The sequence below is a fragment of the Festucalex cinctus genome, chromosome 12, assembly GCF_051991245.1.
Source record: "Festucalex cinctus isolate MCC-2025b chromosome 12, RoL_Fcin_1.0, whole genome shotgun sequence".
Lineage (NCBI taxonomy): Eukaryota > Metazoa > Chordata > Actinopteri > Syngnathiformes > Syngnathidae > Festucalex > Festucalex cinctus.
In genome coordinates this window covers 20,562,290-20,587,995 of record NC_135422.1, presented here as the reverse complement: position 1 = coordinate 20,587,995, position 25,706 = coordinate 20,562,290, and the positions used below count along the sequence as shown (strand labels likewise).

The window sequence follows — 25,706 nt, the reverse complement described above, 5'->3', positions numbered from 1 at the left end:
CAGCTCTAAAGCCAAGTCAACTTATATTGATATAGCATATTATCATACAAATTCTACTCAAAGCGCTTAACAAAAAAAGCCAGAATTAATGGTTTACTTGCGACTAGCATGACCAGCCCGCAGAGTTTTGACCCCCCCTCGCCTGATTCATGAATATGAATGAAGTGTGGTGACGTGTATCGTGCGCTACGCCATCTACGTCTCGGGTTGCTCGTGTATCGAAGCAGAGCAAGTCGACTTCTCGTCGGCCGCAGCAGCAGCAAGCAGCAAGCAGGACGAGCGGCGAGGCGAGTGCCACCCCCGATCCCGACTGCCTCCGGGTGGAGCGGCCGCCAGGATACCGACGGACGTGGATCGATCGAGCGGACGCGTCGTTTTTCCCCTCACCTCGCCTCTTTTGTCTTCGTCAACGCGGGGAGGGACGCTTTCTCCAAGGACGCCGGAGCGACCATGTTGTTCTTCCTACTAGGTGGGTTACGGAACGGAACGACGGGAATGTCTCCGGGCTGGGATTAATCAAGCTTGGCTACAGTTAGCCGAGTTAGCAGGCTCAACGAGCCGTCCGGCGGCTCGGAAACGAGCGAGATGAGGGTTCGCGAAGAGGGGCCCGAAGGTGTCATCGTCGCCGACGCCGCCGCCCAGCCGCGTCGGGCTGCTTGAGCTGCCCCGACTGGCTGGCTGGCTGGCTGGCAGGCAGGCAGCCCCTGCCTCGGCTCCAGCTAAGCTAACCAAGCTAGCAACTAGCCCCTCGCTAACGTTAGCTGGTCCCCAACGCTTGGTTTGTTTTCGTCATGCGGAGTTGGAGACACTAGTGTGTTCTGATTTGTTTTTTTTGTTTGTTTGTTTGTTTTGTTTTTCGGGGTTCTTTTGTTTTTCGACGCTTGCTTCTAGAAACAAAACAAAACGTATATGATGGTCGGACATGGGAGCTCGTCCGCGGGGCTTTGACGCATTACAGGCTGCTCGAGTTCAGCAACTCCAATCTGGCACAGCGACCAGCGTTTTCAAAATCGTTTCGAACGGAACTTTGAGCGAATCCGGAAACTTATTGATTGATTTCTTTGATTTATGTACGACCTCGCACAGTGTTCACCGTCCACGATTGATTGGCCTTGATGGTTCGTGGGCTGTTTGTAGCTACCTGACCTTTTTGTCAGGTGTCACAGGTAACGAACGAATGCTGCATTCCAGGAAAGTCGCACTTTTCCGACCTCCGACCAGGAAACGTGCACAGGTGGAAAGTTAACGGTACTTTGAACTGGGAGGTCCAAGTCGCAAATTCGGTGGGAGAAAAAGAAAGGATCCTGACTTGAATCTGACGTCACTCGACAAATGGCGACCCCGTGGAGAGGGGCAAGTCAACTCAAAAAATATACTACATACGATCCTACCTTTTCACTTCTGTTAAGTCTATACAGATATTTGGACTGTCCGATACACATATAGATCAGATATGATACCAGCAGGATTGATACATGCTTTTGTTTAAAGTTTTTGGTATGACATAATAATAAATATAATAATGAGACTTCATCAAGTAAGACTACTGAAACAAAGACTAGTCAGCAACAGTATCTATGAGGAAATATGACCCATTTATTCCAAATTTGCATAGGAGTGCTAATATTGAAGATTTTACATATAGACCGATATCACATTTGTTTCTATTTTCTGACTGTTGGACTGATATCAACATCGGATTGGGACAACCTTACTTCTATGCACCGACACTAGTCTAATGACACGGCATTGCTATTAATATTAATGTGTTTGTGGAATGTGAGTTAAGCAGCAAAACGCACCCATTTTTAGTCATCTCAGTCAGGGGGGCGGCCATTTTGCCAATTGCTGCCGACTGAAGATATTGCAGTTGCTCAGGGTTCAGATAACGACCAATCATGGCTCACCTGTTTTCTGACCGATACGATACTCAACTCTTGAGTACTCACCGATACTATAAGAATAGGGAAGTTTGAAATTGTGTCACATAGAAAGTGATGTCATCTAGCAGCAGCCAATAGGAAAGCACCAAAAGATGATGTCGCTCCCATGCTGGTTTTGAAATATTGCGCACAAGTCATACACACTAAAAAAACAAAACTAATACTCAAACTAACTAAAGCTAAACTAAAACTAAGCATTTATTAAAGAACTAAAACTAATAAGAACCACCATGAAAACTAAAAAACTAGCTAAATTTAATAAACAAAACTCAAAACGAAAACAAAACTAACTAAAATAAATAATTCAAAAACTTGGCAAGGAGTCTGCTGTCACTCAAAACTCTTTCGGACTCAAGAGAAAAGTAGATTGTATTTTTAAGAAAATATATTTTTGCTTCGTCCATCTTTAAGAAGCAACCTCCTCCAAGCTGGTCGGTGTTGATGATGCGGCGACATCATCAGCCGCTCGCATTGGACAGGGCCTCTCTCGCCAAAGATGGGAAGCAGATGTTTGGATTTGGCCGAGCAACTGGCGAGCTGCGAGAACGTCACGGCCAGAAACAATAGCCTTCCACGTTTTCTCATAGTTGGCATTTTTTGCTCGCAGACAGCCGCACTTGTTGAGAGGAGTCGCTCCGCAGGCGAAATTAATCAACGCAGTGGCGTGTTAGTACACGCAGGCGGCTGAGTCGGACCAAAGTCAACAACACGCCCACGGAAGGAACGAAACAAATCTTTATTGACGTTGTGCAAACGACGTCGTAGGCGTGCGTGCGTGAGGTGTCGTGGCAAAAACTCGGCGGAAGACATGTCACTGCAGCGGCACGTTTTCTTCTGCAAACCTGCCATATGGACTGTTTGCCCACTGGCGCCATCCAGCGTCTGCACTGCAGCTCACGTGACAAACGCCTTTTCCATTTTTATTTTTACTCATCCTTTTCTTGTTTGTTTTTTTTTTTTGGGGGGGGGGCGTACAGGAGAATTGACAGTAGGGCTGCACAATATATTGATAAAATATCTATCGCGATATTGGCCTAAGCAATAGGGATAGACTGATTATCGGCCGTGCCGATTATGGGTGCCGATATTTGGCATTTTGACTAATCTGAAGGCCGACAAAGTGGGTATTTTAAACACATTTGGACAATTTTGCACCGTCTGCGAAAATCTTTTGAAACTTTTGATGGCCACTGATGAAAACCCCAAATTTGCTACGTTCGCATGCATTTGTTGCACAGTCAGATACAGGAACTTTTCATTTATTGATCTATTTCAATTTCCACTTTTTAAATAATGATGCTGACACTGGGAATTCCCTAGACTTTTTATTTTTAAGAATTAAAAAAAAAAAAGAAATGTTGAAACTCCCTGCAATTTTCGTTTTAATTTTTTTGTTATAATTTTTAAACAAAGCTGTCAATATAGTTTAAAATTAAAAGAAAAAGTGCCTTTAAAAAAAAGATTTGACACTAATATTTTCTCTTCTACTGCAAATAAGTATCGGCTTGAAATATCGGTTATCGATCTCCTTGACTACTAATAATCGGTATCAGTATCGGCCTTGAAAAAGCCATATTCACTACTATGCAATATTCTGATCGCAAAAACATGTAAAAAGTTGGATATGAAATTTTATCTGAATTTGACCAGTCCGACTGTCAGGTTTGACATCTATTAAACATGACAAAAAAGCAGAGAAGACACTCAGTTGAAAGCTCGCGAGGAGATAGGAGAGGAACCGATTCATCCAATTCACTACTGCACTCTCTGAAAAAAAAATCCCCTCCTCACCCTCTCTTTTTATTTGGTTTTTACGCCCCTAGTAACATGGGTGTTCCAACCCTAATAATGCAAATGCAAAACATAGTTGGAACACGGTGTACTTAACGAAAATGTGCGTAAATGTGTGTAATTATAATTAATTAAGAATACATTGAGTTTGATTATCTTGCCGCATAAAAAAAATTTAATTCTTAAAAATGTTGTTTCTCAAGGTACATGTTAAATATCGCAATAATATCTATAGTGCTATATTCAGCAACTATATCGCATATCACGTTTTTCCAATATAGTGCAGCCCTAACTGACAGTGCATTCAAGATGTGTTGGTTTAAAATAATAATAATAAAAATATTTGTTTTTGCATTGTACACTTATTGACAACAAGCGTCAAACACGTATCCCACTGAGCGGCGAAATTTTGCGAGCGTTTGTGAAGATAGGGATTGTCGAGTTCTTGTCAGGATTCTTTCAAGTTCGCAAAGATGTGTGCCAACACTTGTTGCCGGCACTTTTTCTTGTTGCACGTGAGAAAAAAAAACATTGAAAGTGTTGGCGAACGTTTGCAACCTAGTGGTGAGCTCAAAAAAATTGATACGGCAATACATCGTTGCGGGCCTCATTATAATACACGTATCGTTACTCAAGCGTCAGAATCGATATTGCTCCTTCATTTTAAATAGGCAGTTAAAGTGAGGTTGCTTGCGCAGGAACATCAGCCTCCGAAGTTTGGCTGATGCACAAGGAAGAAGGTCCGGTGGGAGCAGAAGAGACACGTGCTTTGCAGCTTGCATTGGACTTAACAAGCAGCTCTTTGAAGTTAATTGCCTTCAATTAGTCCACTTGTCGCATGATCTAACAGAAAAAAACAAAAAAAACAAAACATAAACATCTAAATGTGTCTTTGGGTCATTTAAAACATTTAAAATAGAACGTATTTGTAAGTTTTTGGGAGCAAATGAGTTAATTACAGTCAATGGTCCAACTAGTCACTTCTGTTTACGATACCCAATCATCTACTAGGCTTCCATCCTCCATTCTGGTTGCTGGTATGTCAGTGAAACAAAATATAAACTTTTTTTTTTTTATTATTTTTTTATATATATATATATATATATATATATATATATATATATATATATATAATTCTTACAACATTTACCATCAAAAAGTCATTGAACAAGAATAATACTGAGCCCGTCATAGTATAGCAGTTTAATTTATTTTCACTAGTTACCAAATACCGCTTGGCAATGTGCTCACATAGTCCTGGTTGGGAAACACTGCATGAGACGACCTCATCCAGAGAAGTGTTGAAGGGCTACATTTGACTGATGCTTGGCACCTCTGCAATCAACAAACGGATGTTCGCAAAAGCAAAGCCTTTTTTCAATTTCTTTCAAAGTAATATCAAATGATTGACCTGTTCTATTGTAGACAAATCTTGTTGCAGTCAAATATTTTGCAGCTGTATATTAGGTTGCTGTCTTTTTATTTATTTATTTATTTTTTTGTCGCCATCAGTCTTTACGTCATCTGAAACTACGTTATGCAAATTGAGACTATATATTAGCAATTAATGTGCAACCTCTGCATGTCGTAAGTCGACTGTTGCTGAATTTGGTGCACCTTGCTCTTCACGTTACTTCTCTGAAGATAGACCGTCTAAAGTTGTACATTTTGCCAACTTTGTTTCATCACAAATGAACACATTTTAAATCTTTGCATACAAACTTGAATCAGACTACTATATAATATGTTTTAAAGTGTTAAGATGACTAGTTACTCAAGATAGTAACCATGTAGCGTAACATAAATTAATAATGGCATCACTGGGCGCAAAAAAAAAATGTAGACGCAAGAAAGATGCTCAATGTCATAGTGTCTCCCCCCCCCCCCCCCCCCCCAAGTGTGAAAATGAGGGCGAGTGTTCCTGTTGGTGGCAAAGCCGCTCCTCCTCCTCGGAAACCTCATTTCGTCGTCCTCACTCGAGTGATTCTGCGCAGAGATGTACTTGGTTGGTGCACGCAGTTTGATTGGCACCTTGCTGTAAAATGAACGCGCTCATCAATCCCCCGTGTCACGGTCGCCTCGGATCTCGATGGATGCAAATAATCTCATTTTGTGTGGCGTAAAGATTTGTTGCTGAAGCGCATCGTTCATTTGCTTTACATAGCAGCAAACTTGACAACAGATCTGCGCTCTGATTTGGTTTCTCCCAGCCGAGCAAATCATTTCTAGGTCAGTGGCTGTCAAAGGGCCGCATGTGCCTGCCGTTTTTATCTGCCTGCGCAAATGACACCAAAGCACTACTTTTTTTTTTTTTTTTCCCCCTTTCTTCACCACACTGCTGGGGGCGGCGTGACTTTGATGGGCGCGGAGACACTCTCTTTGCCTTAGGGTTGTTCTTTATCAATTCACACACCCTTCCCAGTGACACCTCTTCAATTTGCCTGCTTTTTATTCCATTTGTGCCTTTTCATGTCAAAAGAGAGAATCCAAAGTTTGAGCCCCCTAGCACAAATGGTTTTTGAGTTATGGCCCTTCAAAGTTTGGGTGCCACGCCCACTTTTGGCATCTGGGAATTGGCACGACCGCAGAAGCTCATTTTTCAGTGCTGCTCAGTCGATGGATATCCGACACGGTCATTTTTTGGCAAGTCCCATAGCCATCATGTGTAAAAATGTGCCATCTTCCAGTTCTACTACATTTACTGAGTGAAGCGCTGGAAGTGAGTCATATCGGTTAGCTGAATGCTTCCAGGGTTAGTGCATAATCCCCATTCTGGACAAAATATTCACAGTTTTACTGCTGAAAATGGCTCAATGATTCAAGTATCCCTTTCATGTCACTCAGGCCTTTGGTGGGGGTACAGGAGGACATAGATATGGCTACGGGACCTAATGAACAGGCCATTGGCTGGTCACGTGATGATCGGAATGAGCTTTTTACTCCGTTAACGGTCACCTTTCATCAGCATTTAAACCAATAAAAACTTTGATTATCCATCTTCTTCACTATGAAATAAGTCTTTGCTTAGGGTACTATTTTGGCGTATTCTATGAAAAATCCCAAGTCCGGAAAGTAGGTAAGCTGTTGTTTTAACTGCCTATTTATGTTTCTGGCAGTAAAAACAGACCCACATAAACAGTAAATACCAATCAAAACAAGGGTAATATCAATGTATAACACTTTATTTCATTCTTCATGCATATTAACACCGTACACAATACCAGCAATCCGTTATACACTAGACTTACTATCCCATGGTGTCCCTGGCCTTTTGTCTGGATAGGACAGTGATCCCATGAAAAAAAGTAAAAGTCAAGCAGTTGCAGAGAGAAAGTTGTTTCAAAACCAAAACATCACTTTTAAACCGCAACATAATTTCTCATGACATTGAAAGTGTTTTGGCTTTTGTGAGTGCGCTGCAGAGGTTTTCCAGCTGTTATTTGGTGATAATTGAGCTGAAATGCAATATTCATGTTGCAGATTTGTTGCTTGTCTCAAGGCAACAGTTAGACAAGCAAATTGTTTGTGTGTAAAGCATGTGAGCGCTTATCTAATTGCGATGGCTTTGTCTTGCAGGCAGGTGATAAGAGGAGAACCCGGCCAACGTCCGCCAGGAGGAGATCCAAACGAGATACAACGCGGAACCGCCCGTTTTCCGGAAGGTCGGAGATGAAGGCGCCGGCGTGCCACTGACACGGGCATGATATCCTGAACTTTTTCCCAGCAGCGAGCAAGCGAGCGAGTCAGCAATGAACGGGGGCATATAAGACAATGGCCAAGAACAAGGATGTGCGCCCCCCGACATTCGCTGTCAGCGTGGTTGGCCTCTCGGGGACGGAAAAAGACAAGGGCAACTGCGGCGTGGGCAAGTCGTGCCTTTGCAACCGATACGTGCGTCCCAACGCCGACAACTACTACTCGGAGCACACGTCCGTACTAAGCACAATCGACTTTGGCGGGCGCGTAGTCAACAATGACCACTTCCTGTACTGGGGCGACGTTCCCCACAGAGGGGACGAGGGGCTGGACTGTAAAATCCAAGTCATCGAGCAGACGGAGTTCATCGACGACCAGACGTTTCAGGCGCACCGGAGCACCAACATGCAGCAGTACAGCAAACGGGCAGCGGCCACCAAGCTGCACTCTGCCGAGAAGCTCATGTACATCTGCACGGACCAGCTGGGCCTGGAACAGGATTTTGACCAGAAGCAGATGCCGGACGGCAAGCTGAACATTGACGGTTTTGTGCTGTGCGTTGACGTCAGCAAGGGCTGCAACAGGAAGTTTGACGACCAGATGAAGTTTGTCAATGGCCTCTACTCCCAAATCTCCAAGTCCAAAAAACCCGTTGTGGTCGCTGCCACCAAATGCGACGAGTTTGTTGAGCAGCACCTGAGGGACCTTCAGACGTTTGTGGCCGGCAAGAAGAACCTGGTCCTGGTCGAGACGTCTGCACGTGCCAACGTCAACGTGGAGCTCTGCTTCAACACGCTCATCCAGCATCTGGACAAAACCAGGGGCAAGCCAAAAACCACGCCCTACTTGGAGGCCTTTAAGGTCCAAAGGCAGCTTGTTGCCTCAGTAACAGACAGATTTGAGAAGCTCATGGTGCAAATGGTAAGAGATTACCACATCACCTGGAAAGGGATGGTTGGTAACATGAAGGGCAATCCCGACTACGAGGAGTTCATCACCTTGGAGGGCTCCAGGAAGGGCAGGAACATGTTCACAAAGCACATTGCACAACTGAAACAAGAGCACATCAAGAGGAGACGAGAAGAGTACCTAACCACTCTGCCCAAGACCCTCAACAACCTCCTGAGTCGCTTGGACGAGGTGGAGCACCTGACGTGGGGCGAAGCGCAAAGCGTCATCCGCAACCGCTGTGATTTCCAGTGCTGGTTCGTGGTCCTGGAGCAGACGCCCTGGCACGAGTCGGACCACATCGACAACAGTGACAGGCGGATACCCTTTGACCTCCTGAGCACGTCCGACGGTGAGAGGATCTACCACAACCACGTCCAGCACCTGCTGTCGGAAAAGAGGAGAGTCGACATGAAGGAGCGCTTCAAGAAAACGCTCGACAGGGTTCACTTCATCAGCGCCGGGCAGCCTTGGGAGGAAGTCATGTGCTTCGTCATGGAGGATGAAGCCTACAAGTTCATCACGGAATCTGACAGGAAGGATGTTTACTGTAGGCACCAGCAGGAAATAGTCGAGCGGGCCAAGGAGGACTTTCAAGAAATGCTCTTTGAGCATGCCGAGCTCTTCTACGACTTGGACTTAAACGCCACGCCGAGCTATGACAAGATGATTGAAATCCACAGTGTGCTCAACGAGGAGCCCAGGTATCGGGCGCTGCAAAAACTGGCTCCGGACAGAGAGTCCCTTCTGCTCAAGCACATCGGCTTTGTTTACCATCCCACCAAGGAGACGTGCCTGAGCGGGCACAACTGCGTGGACTTGAAAGTGGAGCAGGTCCTGGCCAACAGACTGGTCCAGCAGGACCACGGCCGCTCGGACCTCTACTACAACAGTGCCAGCGTGGACAAGGTGAACCTCTGTCTCCTGGGAAGGGAAGGTCTCTCGCAAGAACTGGCCAACGAGATCCGCGCGCAGTCCACCGATGACGAGTATGCGCTCGATGGCAAAATTTACGAACTGGAGCTTCTCCCCGTGGACGTCAACTCCACGTTGCTCTTCAGCCACACCTGGGTGTCCACGTTCAAGCCGCACGGCTGCTTCTGCGTCTTCAATTCCATCGAGTCCCTCAACTGCATCGGGGACTGCGTCGGCCGAATCCGAGCCGAGATGGCCCAAAGCAGGAGAGAGAAATTTGCTCCTCCTCTCCCCTTCATCCTCATCCTGGCCAACCAGAGGGACAGCGTGTGTAAGAACGTGCCCATCCTGCGGCACCAGGGCCAGCAGCTGGCCAACAAGCTCCAGTGTACCTTTGTGGACATTCCCTCGGGTGCCTTTCCACGCAAGTTCACCGAGTTCCAGATCAAGCAGGGCCTGCGAGCGGTCCTGGATGGGCTCAAGCAGAACTTTGACGTCCTGTCGCCGCTGCCCTCCATCAAAGACATGTCGGAGGCCGACCTCCATGTCGTCATGTGCGCCATGTGCTGGGACCCCTTCAGCGTCGACCTCATTCTCTCCCCTTTCCTGGACTCGCACTGCTGTAGCGCCGGGCAGCCGGGCCAGGCCAACACGCTGGTTCTGGACAAGATCATCGGCGAGCGCAGGAGGAGGATCCAAGTCACCGTCCTCTCCTACCACTCTGCCATCAGCGTCCGCAAGGACGAGCTGGTGCACGGCTACATCCTGGTCTACTCGGCCAAGCGCAAAGCGTCCATGGCGACGCTGCGTGCCTTCTTGGCCGAGGTCCAGGATGTCATCCCGGTCCAGATGGTTGCCATCACTGACAGCCAGGTGGACTTCTTTGAAAACGATGCCATCAAGGAGCTGATGACTGAAGGCGAGCACATCGCCACGGAGATTGCCGCCAAATTTACGGCGCTGTACTCGCTGTCGCAGTACCACAGGCAGACGGAAGTCTTCACGCCCTTCTTCAACGAAGTGCTGGAGAAGAAATCCAACATCGAGAGCTCCTTTCTCTTTGACAACTCCTCCAGGGAGAGCACCACCGGGGCCAGCGACGACATCTTCCAGACCTCGCCTCACAGCCACTCTCCAGCCTACAACACGTACTATCCGGAGTCCGACGACGACAACGAAGCACCCCCGCCGTACAGTCCCATCGGCGACGACGTTCAGCTTCTTCCCACTCCTAGCGAGCGTACCAAGTATCGCATCGACCTGGAGGGCAACGAGTACCCGGTCCACAGCACGCCCCTGAGCGACCACGAGCGCAACCACAAAGTGCCGCCGCCCGTTCGGCCCAAACCGGCTCTCTCCAGGCCCAACGTAAAAAAGTTGGACCCCAATTTGCTGAAAACCATCGAAGCTGGAATGCGAAGCAACCGCCGGGCGCTGCGCGGACCCGCCGTGCTCCCAAATGATGCGGAGCCTTCGGACAACTACGCAGATCCTGCGGACACCCTGCTGAGGACCAGGGGCTTCCAGCCAGATGACATTTACGCCGAGCCGGACGACACGCACGGCCACGCGGTGAAGGTCCGCAACTCGTTTGGCCTCCACGGGGGGGCGGAGGATGAGAACGGATACGAACGCAAGTCTCAGGTCGGACGCAGGCCCTCCAAGTACAAACACCGCTCCAAAATCCTCTTCAGCAAAACCAAGGCCTACCAAAGACGCTTTCACTCGGACAGCGATGGCGACGAGACGGGACCCGCCATGCAGAAGAAGAAGAAGGGACGGGCCCACCGCGGCAGCGAGGAGGACCCCCTGCTCTCACCCGTGGACCCTTGGAAGGGGGGCATCGACAACCCCGCCATCACCTCCGACCCCGAGCAGGAAGACAAGAAGATGAAGAAGAAGAAGACGCCCAAGATGCCAAAGGAACCCAAGAAGGTGAGTCCAGTCCAGTCAATCTTTTTTTCAAGCATTGATTTTTGTGGGACATGGCTGGCTCCAAATTTGGAGACCCGTGAATTGAGCTTCAAAAGCTGTAGCGCATGCACGGTTGGTCACCCTAGTTAAGCGTGAGATAAATCGCTGAGGTTATGGCGCGGCACAAAATTTAGCTGGAGGTGGCAGCCACGCCATTTTGACGCAGGAAAAAAAACTGACTTACAGTATAATGTTTAGTGTGTTGCAACATTCATTAAGAGACTACATGTCAAAGTATTTAGTAAGTTTTTAAACCGAAAATCATTCTGGTAGAGAATAATCATTTGATATAAAGTCTTCATTTGCCTTTATCCTGTAATCTATAATAAATCTATTGTTTAACCCTAACGGTTAACCTAACTTTGAAAAAAAAAAAATTGAGAATATTGCAGTGTGTGTGTGTGTGTGGGGGGGGGGGTGTATGTGGGTGTGTGTGTGCCTTTGTCTTTGCTACATTGTGGGGCCCATAGACTCGTGTTTAACTACCGTTGTGGGTTGAAATGTCCCCACAAGTTCAGACCTTTTTCTGAGGGTCAAGACTTGGTTTTAGAGTTTAGCTTTGATTTGGGTTTTGGTTGAGATTAGGCAATCAGTTTTCATGGCTGACGTTAGGCAAAGGCATCATGTCAGTGAAGGTCCCCACGATGACCCAAAGACAAACGTGTGTGTGTGTGTGTGTGTGTGTGTGTGTGTGTCTGCATGCGTTTTGAATCCCGTGTTTTTCCCTAGTTGAGAAACAAGAAGGGTTGTTTAGACCATGAACGCATCCCTCTCATCTCCTTGCCTAGTTGCATCGTGACATGCAATGACATGAGGAATATTGAGTTGAAATTTGTCTCGTGTTCTTCTTGAAATTGTCTGTTAGCATTGCCAGGCTTTCTCTTCATGGCAAGTTTTCAAAAAGGACACGAATGGGACCGGGTGACACACAGGATATTTGAGCCTTCCACTTGGTGTCCATCCATCCATCCATCCATTTTCTTGACCGCTTATTCCTCACAAGGGTCGCGGGCCACTTGGTGTCACTTAACAATTACGTTTAACCGAAAGCTATCATCAGCCTGTATTATGGTCGCTCATCAGTGATTTAAAAACAAAACAAAAAAACGCCCAGGCTAATGACAGCACAAAAGGTGGGTGCCGTACGTTAAACATTCAACTTTAATGTCAAGTAAATATTTCAATCAAGTGTCCATGTAAAGCCTGCTAATGACAAGATTGTCTCATCAAGCGATGGTTTCAAATGCGATGATGCTGCTACTGGCTTCCAGGCACTGACGTCATCATGATTTGGGAGCAAAAAAAAGCCGCGTGACCAAGCGTTTGATAGCGTGCTAATCGCTGGACAAACTTCCCTGGGCGCTGCACTGGTGCCATGAATGACTGCCATTGTGGGGAAACATTTCAACACGCTGCGCTCGCATGAAATGCAAGCAGAAGTTTCTGCAACGCCGTGGCAGGATGACGTGTCGCATCACTTTCTGAATTTGTCGCGTCGGCCGTGATTGAAAAGTCAACTTGTATTTTAAAAAGGACTCATTCAGCCATTTTCAGCAGTTATAGCATTAAAAACCCATGTTTCCACTTGATGTCGACTGATTATGACATCACCTGTGCTCAGGAAACGGGTAATGACCAATCATGGCTCAGTTTGCTGACCAAACCCAGAAAAGTGGTGAGCCACGATTGGTCGTTACTGGGCATGGGATGAGACACAAATCCCAAATATATAGCAACTGGCTCTTAGGTGTTTCAAAATGGAGAGGGAAAAAAAAAGAAGAAAACTCCAGATCTCTTGATTAAAAAATGAAGAAATCAAACAAAGGCTGGAGTGCTGTAATGTTGTTAGCGTGATTTGAGCTAAAAACGTGTCAATGAAACATTTTGTGTTTTGTGTCATGTAGCCAATTGTGTGGTCATGTTTGTTGTTGTTGTTCAGGCGAAATCGTTGAAGGCGCCCAAGCCCCTGTACCCGCCCACGCGGCGAACATGGGAAAGCAACTACTTTGGCGTGCCGCTGCACAACCTGGTCAGCTCCGAGCAGCCCATCCCGCTCTTCATCGAGAAGTGTGTCGACTACATCGAGCGCACGGGTGAGTGACGACCCCCGTTCTCTCTTGGCGCCTTCTTTAGGAGCGGTGGCGCGTTTGCTCGACTTTCACATTTCCGTGCTTGTTTTTGTTTTGTTTTTTTTCTCATGGAATTTCCACTTTGTTGATCAGGTATCGGTATCAGCTGTCATCTGGCCAAGTGTCTGATGACATTTGAGCTGTTGGCTCCCTCGCATGCACGAGTTGAACTGCACCTGTTGCATGTTGCAGGAGTGCCAAAGTCGTCCTTCTTCGCAGAACAATGAAGCCAAACTTTGTGCAGGTCACGAAAGTTGACACCGGAAGAGCAAGGGGGTGTTAACTTAAACAGACTGTGAGGATCCCATGGCGGCCATGTTAGCTAGCTTATCTGCTAATATCCGTAAAAGTCATTAGCCATTACGCTACTAATGTGTTATTTTATTTACATTAATTGTAAATAAGACATGGTCATGAATTAATTTTAGTGATTAATTCAAATGTAATTGTCAGGATATTTTTTCTGTTAAGGTGTGTCAATGTTTCAGACTTTTACTAGCTACATGACGGCTAGCTTACAAAAGAAACAATGTTTTCATCGTAACGATTTTGTCAGTTTTATTCAGCGATTTTTTTTCCTACTTTTCCTTTTTCGACTTACTAGTTGAATTCCCACTGAAACGTCACAACATGGGCGAAACGAGCTGCCATCACACATATATCATATGATAATAATATAGTGATGTAACAATAACGGCAATATTGTGATATTGAGATATTGAAATTGCCTCAATATATCGTCATTGTCGTCATGTCACGATATTAAAAGCAGCACATCTATTTAAAAAAAAAATCGGTTGATTTCCATTTGTGCAGTTCTAGCACCCTCTGGTGGCTAGTTTTTTTTGTTGAGCAGTTTAATTTTCACAAGGCAAGTTTTGGCCCTTATATGTTTAAAACAATAAAAGTCACCCACCCAAATATTTGTTTTCATACGGTCTTGGTTACTAGTGTTGAAGTCAGATCCGGTGCCATGCTAGTATGGTACCCAATCCTAGTTAAGTTTGGATGAGGACGCCCCCTCCCTGGCTCCGTCTTCTTGCACTACTTCAACTTATTCAATGGACTTACTATTGTTTTGCATTGCATATTACCTAGTGAGTAAATGTGGCATCCGTTACAGCCTGGTGAGCTTGTGCGGGGGATTTCCACGTTTGGAGCCCTTTCTCAAGCTTTCTCATTTTGACACCTCTCGTGTGTTGACAGGATTGAGCACAGAAGGCTTGTACCGCGTGAGTGGCAATAAGACGGACCAGGACAACATCCAGAAGCAGTTCGACCAAGGTGACACGCACGCGCAGTATAGATCAGGCTCCAAATGCGGGGCAGCTCCGGACGGGTCGCCATGAGGCCAAGCAACACGTCGTTTGGATTGACGCCGTGCGTTTGCATTTGCAGATCCCAGCGTGGACCTGGTGGTGCTGGACGTGGCCATCAACGCGGCAGCCGGGGCGCTCAAGGCCTTCTTCGCCGACCTGCCCGATCCGCTCATCCCCTACGCACTGCATCCGGAACTGGTCCAGGCCGCAAGTAAGAAATTCACGCACGCACCGTCACCGTCTTGCTAAAACAACGGAAAATGCACTTGTGGAAAATATTCTATCTCACAGATTGCTTCTTCTTATTTTTTCTTGTAAATGTTTTGGAATGAAAATTGTTTTTGTTTTTTTCTTCACTTTTTGACATTCAACATAGAAGGTGATTTTGGTCAAAGCTTACTCATTTTGGTTTTATTCTTTAGGATCTACAATCTTCAGTTTTGTCATACGTGAATTGCAAAGGTCCTTAAAAAGTATTCAGTCAGTCCGTGTTATGTTTTATGCAACGCAAAAAGAAAAGAGTCAATTCGCGCTGACGTCCGACTGTAGGAACGTCGTTCGATTCTGACCCGACACATGCACAGACAGATACAACATTTTTAATTAAATGGCAATATAATGACAAATATTAGTAACCAACCGCATTTAACATTTGTGGAATAATGAAATCAAATAGCGACCAGACACCAGATAAGTAGAAAATTAAAAGTTGTTTTGTTAGTTTACTGTAAATACAGCGCACACTTTTGCATTTCCATTTCAAATAGTAGTAATTGTATTGCGTCATTCTTTCCTCAATTTTTATTGGGGCACAAATACATCATTTTATGAGCTCAAAAGTATTTTCTGCATTGTGTTCATTTTGCTGTCACTTCCACCCACTGACCTGTATATATGACTGGATAGCCGCTATCCCATACACGCCACTGCAAGCTGTTGAAGTCACAGGGCTGCCATCTTGCTCCTCCCACCTTGCAAGCAGACTACTGGATCAACTGTCCAGTATACGTACAGATGAGACGTATACAGCTTGTAGGCACTTAGTGGAAGGCCAGGGGCTCGGTGGGACTTGTGCTCACTATTCTTTAACAAGTAAAAACAAAATAAAAATGTAACAAGTGGATGACGTGCTGCTTTGAAGACCCCTTTCTCTTTGATGGCTCAGTTCCTGAGACCCCATTATTAATTAGATTTGGCACAGGCATCTTTTTTTCAATTACACTTTTAAGTCTTTAATTAAAAAACCAAACCAATTTCCTCATGTTTTTCCTCATTTATACATGTAAGGCAAGTTGTAAAATGTCTGAAGTCCTCTTGTTTATAAATACATTTAAAACAGCATAAATCACGCCGATTTTACCAAGTACTGTCTCAAATGTTTGGATCCTGTAAATGTATGGGATGGTATGGCGAGAAACGTTTCTTGGGAGGAGCAATATGTCACCTAAAAAGTCTTGGCCTGTCAGCTATCCAGTCAGATCAGTTCTTCCGCGATATTTGAAAAAGTGGTCAATAAGAAATTGTGAAAAGTTGTGGGCATTTGGAAGTCATTGAATATTTTTGGTGATGTGTTTTTGCTTGCGTGTGGTCAGAGCTGGAGGACTACGCCGAGCGTCTGCACGCCCTCAAAGAAATCGTCAACAAGTTCCCGCCCGTCAACTATAACGTCTTCAAGTACATCATCACGCACCTCAACAGGTAAGGTCCGCGCACGCGCAAGCATGCATGTCAGATTGTTGAGTTGTGGTATTTGTCGTTGTTGCAGGGTGAGCCAGCACAGCGCGAGCACGCTGATGACGGCGGACAACTTGTCCATCTGCTTCTGGCCTACGCTGATGCGGCCCGATTTTGAGAACAAAGACACGCTGTCCAGCACCAAACTCAACCAGGCCGTAGTGGAGGCCTTCATCGTGCAGAGCCGCTTCTTCTTCCACGGCGGCCAAGTGGTGGGCGGCGAGCAGCGGCAGGGCGGCGCCGCCGTCACCGCCCCGCCCCCGCCGCCGCCCTGCCGCGACATGGTGGAGGCCCTGCTGCCCTTGCAGCTGCCGCCGCCCCTTCAGCCGCAGCAGATCCAGCGCGCCGTGCCCGCCGAGCCCCTCGGTTGACCCCAAAATCCAACTGTTTTTCCTTTTGTTTGAACACACATTGGAAAAACAGGCTGCACAACTGACAACAACTTTAAAAAAAAAAAACACTAGATGGCAGCAAGACACTACTTTTGCATACGTCAGGCTCCTCAACTCACTTGCACCAACAAAACAGGAGTAAAAAAAAAAAATGTGAATTTGCCACCAGGATTCAACAGAGCGACAGCTGGAAAAAACAAAAAAAAACCTAACAAAAAAACAGATCATCGAAATCCAGCCGCGTCGTCGACTCAACGGAGATTTTGTTGGTTTAAAAATAACAAAAAGCACACAGTCAGTTCTGTCGTGTCAATTTGACTCTATTTCGAGTCAGTTTTAGAGTCAACTAAGATTTACACTAGGAAGAGAGGAAAATAAAATGAAATAAAAAAAGTCACTCAAGGGTTTAGGTTCAAACTAGTGTTGTTCCAATACCGATACCAGTATCGGGAGAGGCCTCATTACTAGGAATGTAACGATATCCAAATATCACAATACGATATCACGATATGAAGCTCATGATACGATAATCACGATATATTGTGGGGATTTTGGCGATATTTAAAAAAAAAAAAAAAAAGAGCTCATACTTAAAAAACAAAAGCACAATATTGTGCTTATGTTTTGTTCATAACAGCAATACATATAAACTACCTCCAATCTCTAATACGACTTCATATTGAGGCACTTGCTCGCCAATGCAAACCCACATTGAGTTCCTCCACATACTGACTCGATTCACAAGCATATTATGTTCCTCTTCATCTGACAATTAGTGTGCATTTGAAACATAGAAGGGTCAAAACATCCATCCGTCCATTTTCCTGACCGCTTATTCCATGAAAATTAAACGGCACTAAAAAAAAACAAAACAAAAAAAACTAGAGCTGCGAGCAGCTATAAAGGGCCCTCGCAACCCGGGCCACCTTGGGGTACTTGCACGTCGGGGTACTGGCACGTTGGGGTACTGTCAAATAGGACAAGGACCATCTAAAATGTTTTTGACAAGCCTTGTGTGTGCAAAGTTTTATCAAAAGGCCAAAGATGGTGTGCAATTCCCAAAATAAATTCAAAACAGCGGACTTCCTTTTAGGTTTAGCATACGGCTACAGAATACTTTTTGTAGGTCTTAGGCTAATAGGTATGCCTCCCAGTTTTCACAAATCTAGGTCAAGTTATCTTTAGTTATATAGCGCTTGAATCATACAATCGGAAATGCTCCATAAAATGTCTAGAGGGCGTGATTTATTGCAAATTGCACAAGAAATCTAAAAAAATTCATGTTCATGACAAGTCTGATGTGTGTGCAAAGTTTCATGAGTTTTCACACATGTATAGACCAACAACAACAAAAAACAGCACTTTACTTGGCAAACAATGCATCGCTATGGCAACAGCGTGCGACAAAATAAAAAACTTTCGATAACTTTGCATCTTAAACATCTTAAGATGAAACACACCAAGTTTGAAGACAGTCGGATAAATTTTGTAGGAGGAGTTCGTTAAAATATGACCCCTAAAAAAGGCCACAAAAAATGGCTACAAATCCCATCGTAAATCCCAAGGCATTCCCAGGCCAGCCGAGAGACAGACGTCTCCCCAGTGTGTCTTGGTTCGTCCCCGGGGCCTCCCGCCAGTGGGACATGCCTGGAACACCTCCCCAGGGAGGCGTCCAGGAGGCATCCGAACCAGATGCCTGAGCCACCTCAGCTGGCTCCTCTCAACGCGGAGGAGCAGCAGCTCGACTCTGAGTCCCTCCCGGATGACCGAGCTTCTCACCCTATCTCTAAGGGAGAGCCCGGACACCCTGCGGAGGAAACTCATTTCGGCCGCTTGTATCCGAGATCTTGTTCTTTCTGTCATGACCCACAGCTCATGACCATAGGTGAGGGTTGGAACGTAGATCGACCGGTAAAGCGAGAGCTTTGCCTTTTGGCTCAGCTCTTTCTTCACTACGACGGACCGATACAGAGTCCGCATCACTGCAGACGCTGCACCGATCCGCCTGTCGATCTCCCGCTCCATCCTGCCCTCACTCGTGAACAAGACACCAAGATACTTGAACTCCACTTGGGGCAGGAGCTCATCCCCGACCCGGAGAGGACACACCACTCTTTTCCGACTGAGGACCATGGTCTCGGATTTGGAGGTGCTGATCTTCATCCCAACCGCTTCACACTTGGCTGCGAACCGCTCCAGTGAGAGTTGGAGATCCCGGCTTGATGAAGCCAACAGCACAAAGTAGAGACGCAATGCTGACGCCGCCAAACCAGACCCCCACAACGCCTCGGCTGCGCCTAGAAATTCTGTCCATAAAAATTATGAACAGAATCTGTGACAAAGGGCAGCTTTGGCGGAGTCCAACCCTCACTGGAAACGAATTCGACTTACCCCCAGACTCTGCTTCCGTAAAGGAAGTCGTGTCGGTGGAGTTGATGAGGTCCTCAACGTATTCTCCCCCCGACGTCCCGTCGAAGTCAGCACCTCACCATCTCCACTAAGTGGACAGATGTGGAGCTTTTAAATATCGTGAACATGACGATGAATATATTGTGGCATTTTTAATATCACGATTTTGCCGTTATTGTTACATCCCTACCCGATACTGCATTAAAACAGTGGTATCAGCATCAGCAAATACTACCAAGTAACATGCCGATACCATTATTTCCGACACTAATATCTAGGGGTGTTAAAAAAAAATCGATTCGGCGATATATCGCGATACTACATCGCGCGATTCTCGAATCGATTCAATAATCGGCAGAATCGATTTTTTTTTTAATGATTTTTTATTTTATTTTTTTAGGATTCACACCTTGAGCATGGAAGAATGTTATATGAACGGAACATTAAGCCTTAATATTTTATTTTAATGCTGTTCAAACATGAAACATTACAACCTCTATAAGACTGAAATTTCAGATAAATAAATAATACATTTTCATATAAATCTTACACTCTACAAGCTTACTGATTAGTATTTTCTAAATTTGAATGAAAAAAAATCGCAACAATCGACTTATAAATTCGTATCGGGATTAATCGGTATCGAATCGAATCGTGACCTGTGAATCGTGATACGAATCGAATCGTCAGGTACTAGGCAATTCACACACCTACTAATATCGGACTTTGGCTGCAGCATCGTGTGTCTTGCTTGTGCACGACCTTCACCAATGCGTGACGTGTTCACTGCATGCCGAGCCAAGATATCCGATTGGTCCTTGAAGGGTCTCAACCAATGGCAGGGCAGCTTTTTCATGTTGGGGGAAAAAGCAAATTCGGTATCGGCATCAGCTGATACTGCAAAACGGTGTATCGGTATTGGGGGGTGGGGGCGGGGGTTGCAAAAATGGTATTGGAACAACACTCAACTCAACTTGATTTGTAAAGCTCTTTAAAAACAGCCATTACTGTATACAAAGTGCTGTACATGAAACAAATTGGTTGTGCAGTAAATAAGGGAAAAGAACAAAGCAAACATTTTAAGTGAGAATACAAGTTTGTTTTTTGTGTATCCAAGTAACTACATTTGACATAAATACATTAATAACATTAGTTGAAACTGGCGACCTTCAGCATAACTCGAACCCTGAGACCAAAATGGACACAAATTGGGTCAGTTTTTTGTTGTTAGATTTTTATTTTATTTTTTTAACTAAGACATTAAGAAGTCCCTTTATTATTATTTTTGGGGGAGTTGCTGATGGAAAATATTTGTAGATAGAGGATGATGACATCATGCCACTTTTTAGCAACTTTTTTTGTGGGGGGGTCAAATTGCAGTTGACGCTCCTCCCAAAGGTTAAAAAAAAAAAAAAAAGGAAAAAGACTGGCTGTCTTCCTCAAGGTCTTGCCATTTCTGCACAGGCTCCTCATCATCATCTTCATCCTCACCTGTTGAAAGGACGAGCATATTCTTCAATGGCTTTTTCTTTTAGATATTTTTCTATGTGCTCTCGTTTGCACGTACAAAAGGATTTAGGAGGGAAAAAATGGAACATGCAGCATATGTGAAACTTGTGTGGACAAAACAGGACATGACGTCACGTCTGCATGTTTTACAGTCAATAATTGTCATCAATTCACTTGAGTGGAATTTCTGCTTTCTGTCATTCCACAATGAATCTTTTTTTTTTTTTTTTTTTTTTTTTAATTTTTTTGTGCTTTTGTTTCAATGTCCAGTCGTTTTTCTTTGCTAAATGGAGGAAATAAGTTGATAAAAGAACATCAAAATATGTCAGAGGAAAAGTATGTGTGTGTTGAAATGAGAGTCGAGTCAACTGTGCGTGTTCAGGTCGAAATGTGAGTTAATTGTGTTTCCTCCCCTTTTGTTGCTTACAAGAGCAGCCGCCCCCTATGGCAATTTCAGAAGATTTCTATCGTGCTTTTCTGCACACATCAAATCAAACTTTATTTCATGCATTTTTCAATGCAACTCAAGGTGCTGAACAATGAAAAGCTCCATCATAATACAATCAAAACAAAAACTTCCCAATGGAAAGGTCATTCCAGCGGTGGAAGGGTCGTCAAGCCGCCATTTTGTTGACGATTGACGGGAAAAAATGGAGCAACATAAAAGTGTATGGGACAAGAAAAAAAAGTCACTCTTAAAAGCGTTAATAATATATATATATATATATATATATATATATATATATATATATATATATATATATAAAAAGAGTACAAGTACAAATATGATTTCAATGATTAGTTTGGTAAAAACGCAATGGCAAGGGATTGTAAAAATTAGATATTTTCATGAGTTTCCAAAACATGGCAGCTCGCTGGCGACGCCCCCCTTTTCGAGCCTGGACACGCATGACGTCAGCGGAAGGCACGGAAGTTTGGCGAAAACAATACGAGTATATGGAGAACGACAGGGATAGTGAGGTGCTTTCTGACTCGCTATCAAGTGTAGACTTGGAATTTGACGTTGCCGACTGAGTTTTTGTCAATTGCAATCGTCAACCGCATTTGAGAAGCTTACCTCTTTCTTTTTTTCTTTTCTCCTTGTTTGAGGCACATGATAGAATCATGTTATCAAGCGTTTGTACACACATCTCACACTGTGTGGGATTTATTCTCAATATGGACTTGTGTTTTTTTGCACAAGTATGGCCACGCCTCCCCACCAAACCTTGTGGTCAAGAGACACAAGTGATATGTTATCGCGAGCCAGTGATCTCTCTCCAGCCTGATTGCCATGGCTGCCAACCAGGGCCAATTAGCAACCAGGTAGCCAATCAGCCGAAATGCAGACGAAGCAGCAGTTTATGGTCCCGCCCAACCACCAGGGGGCACCCAATCTGGCAACCCCATTTTACATCTTGGTGGTGGTCTTGTTGAGAATCGATTGGAATCGGGACGAACATTCTGATTATCCTGGAATCGTTCGCATTTTTATTTATTATTATTATTTTTTAATTGCGCTCGTGAGCCTTGTCCGCCGACCGGAAGAACTTCTTGACGAGACCAACGGAAAAGAAAAGTGCAAACGTGCGCGTCACACGGGTGCACCTGGCGTCAATCAGGTGTCTGTATGACGAAATGGACGCTCACTTCAAGCTGCAGCCGACAGCGCGCACAACTTCAGTCATAATCGGGTGAGTTTCACAAATATGTCTTTTGCCAACAGCGCATCTACGTGGCTCAAAACTCAAATGCAAAATAAGCTGCAGCTAACTTTAGAATATGTACAATACTGTATTTTCAATACCAAGTCAGCGTGTCTTCTCATCTGCAGTAACCATACGATGTATCAACAGCAGGCATGTTTGTAAACAATAACAACACTACACCCACTGTACCTGCGGCTAATCTAAAAGTTAGCCAATTGTTAAGCTTGTCTGCCTACAAGTCCAGCAGGTTAGCTCATGTGTACTCGTTTACAATTTGACACTCGTGTGTGAATTTATCTTCTTGAGGTTTTCAAAAAGAAGGTGAAAGTACAAAAATGAATCACTTATCAATTCATTCACAATTCAAAACTTCCGTGTGAGAAATTCATAGTAAAGCTAACAAAAAAAAGTGAAACCTGAATAGAAATAAATTTGTAGACAAGTTGAGTTCATCCAAAAATAAGTGATTAGCTAGCATCTGTATTTCAACCAGGGATGTTGAGACTGTTGGTACATATTACGTGGAGTTAGAATTGATTTATTTTTATAAACATACCATATAGTTGGGGAGGTTTAGTAAAGTATTATATTAAATAAAATAAAGATCTAAAAGAAAATAAATCAAAGATTTAAAAGAAAAGAAATCAAATAAAGATTTTTAAAAGAAAGGAAAAAGAAGCTTATACAATCATCCCTTGTCACGGTTTACATGTTCAAAAGGGAGTTGGAAGAAGTTTAAAACTTTTCTAGTCCCACCAATTATTTGTTGTATCTTAGACTTATTTCATGATTGATACAGTAATAGGTTCATGTCTTTCAAAAAGAATATATATAACTGTGGTCTTGTATACAAGTGCACTTGGACATGTGTTCATTTGCAATATGAAATGTGTAGGCATATACCATAATACATTTGTAAATCATATACAATTTTCATGCTCATGTCTGATATTAGTCGTTTTTTTTTTAATTCAGCAAGTGTTTTCAGGTCAGTTCCAAAATGATTCCACAAATGAACACCTTTTACAGAAACACACCTTGTCTTAATATTTCTTTCTAATAATAATAATCAGTAATAAAGGTTGGTAGAAATTATGATTTGCTGGTACATTTCGAGTGTCACCAGCCACATTGGTTGATGATAAAGAAAAAAAAAAAGAAGTTAATTTAGGACCCTAATTGTTTCTTAGGGTTTGCTTGACTTTCAAATAACTTATTTTGTGATACTTAATGACAAGCTTCAAACAAATTAAATTAGGCGCTTAGTTAGTTGTCGCTGTCATCATCTAGCTGAGCTCACATTGGTGAATGGAGGCCTTTGGTCTCACCTCTGACCTCTTGCAACGTCGTTGCCATTTGTCTTGTCAAGCACGCGCACGTTCATTTTTAGTTCTTCCATTCGAGCTTTCGGGCCAATCGAGATGATTGAAAAACACGTTTAGAAAACAAAGCCTGGATTTTATTATCATTTCATAATTTTGAAAAATGAATGCTCTTGTTTTGTGCTAACATTTTGTCTTGTTTACAAATCAATCTTCTCTTGTGTTATTGTCATGTTGTGCATCAGCAGCAGGGGGCACTGTTGAAGGATGGATTTGCCTGCTTCATCATGCCCATCTTCCCCATGGAGTGTAGTGCAGCACCCTGCCAGCCAATCACGGCGTGATCCCGCCCTCTCCATCCCATCCTCCTCAGTTACCAAGGCAACAGGAGGCCCCTCCCTCCCTCCTTCCTTCCCTCCCTCTCTTTCTCCCTCTCTCCGCTGGTGTTTCCCATCCTTGAAGGTGCCGCATCATCATCGCGCTAGCTTAGCGTTAGCGCTTAGCAGCGTGCCCGCTAGCACCGCAGTGGGACTGTTGGGAGCGCCGAGGGAGGCGCCTCCCTCCTGCATCCGTCCGTTCTTCCTTCACCTTCCGTCCGTCCGTCTGACTGCAGACGAGGATTCCTCCAAGCCAGTTGACAGCCGGCCGCGGATGTGGTACGTATTCGTCTTCTGGCGTGACCGAGTCTTCGGGAGCCGGTGGGGGGAAAGCGCAAGTGGGGTCAAAAGCAGCGGCAGGCAAATGGTGGGTTGACACCTTCCGACCGCTCTTCCGGCACGCCTGCACAGGCGCTTGTAGCCCAATCGTCCGTAGGCAGGGCAAAAGTTTGTTTCTCGTGACACGTTTGCTCCTTTCCCGACAGCCGATATCGTTTGTGGCTTCCCAGTGGCCTGTAAAACCTTCCGACTGCGTTGGGGTCACCCTTAGGCTGACTGGGTGGGGTCAACGTTCCACAGCAAGGTTGTCGTAGGCCTACTAAAGCATACTTAAACTACGAAGATAACACAATTAAAAACTGAAACGACATCTTCTGTTTGTAAAACAAACTCCGACTAATTCCAACCCTAAGCCAGAAGAAGGCGAGTCAAACTGATGTTTGGGAATTGCACCCTCGCCAACGCTTCACGTCATCCGTCGTGGAAATATTTCAAGTCAAGTCGTCATGGTGAATGTTGGAAATAAAGATGACTTGACTTGGAGCAAGGTTGTTTTAGTCAACTAAAACTCACGAAAAAAAACTCATATTCAAAAAACAATTTCGTTAACAAAATAAGATAAAAATGAAAATCCTTTTTAAAGAATGAAAACTAACTGAAACTACTAACTATAGTTATAGCAAAAATGTCCTTGGTTTTCGTCTTTGCTAATTAATGTCATGAATGAGCCTTTGGTGATGATTTGGAATGTGATTTGAAGTTGATTTCTTTTGATATGAACCGGAATAAGGACGACTGAAAATGTGTCGCACAGAAAGTGTGATGTCATCTCGCAGCAGCCAATAGAAAAGCACCAAAAGATGACCTCACTCCCATGCTCTTTTTTTTTTTTTTTTTTTTTTTTTTTCTTTTAAATGTTGCGCACAAGTCATACACGGTTTAAAAACAAAACACAAAACTAAAACTAATACTGAAACTAACAAAGTAAACTAAAACTAAGCATTTATTAAATAACTAAAACCAATAAAAACTAACAGAACCACCCTGAAAATAAACTTAGTTTAAAAAAGAAAACTCAAAACTAACTCAAATGAACAACTCCAAAATTATAATAAGCTTGACTTGGAGTGGGACGTCCATGACAGCATTCGAGTCAAGTGAAAGTCGACTTTAAAAATAGTTTGAGTGAAAATGTCTGCCTCGAAGCTCTGCTGGAGCCAAGTTTTCACCGCCGTCGGCGTCCATGTTTCTCCACCGACC

At 44.4% G+C, this 25,706-nt stretch overlaps 2 protein-coding genes across 4 annotated transcripts in view; both read left to right on the top strand.

Moving 5' to 3' along the window:
- Nucleotides 1-202: 202 nt before the first annotated feature.
- Nucleotides 203-21,476, top strand: arhgap5 (Rho GTPase activating protein 5). Its single transcript, XM_077538624.1, has 7 exons — nt 203-469; nt 7,311-11,228; nt 13,207-13,360; nt 14,603-14,680; nt 14,795-14,926; nt 16,308-16,413; nt 16,481-21,476. The coding sequence occupies exons 2-7, from the start codon at nt 7,506-7,508 to the stop codon at nt 16,818-16,820; spliced, it is 4,533 nt and encodes a 1,510-aa protein (XP_077394750.1). The 5' UTR covers nt 203-469; nt 7,311-7,505; the 3' UTR covers nt 16,821-21,476.
- A 93-nt stretch (nt 21,477-21,569) lies between these two features.
- The window catches only part of akap6 (A kinase (PRKA) anchor protein 6), an 88,925-nt gene continuing 84,788 nt past the window's right edge, over nt 21,570-25,706 (top strand). For all 3 annotated transcript variants that reach the window (XM_077538708.1, XM_077538709.1, XM_077538707.1), the window contains exons 1-2: nt 21,570-22,453; nt 24,039-24,446. The gene's annotated coding sequence lies outside the window, so the exon portion shown is untranslated. The remainder of the gene's footprint in view (nt 22,454-24,038; nt 24,447-25,706) is intronic.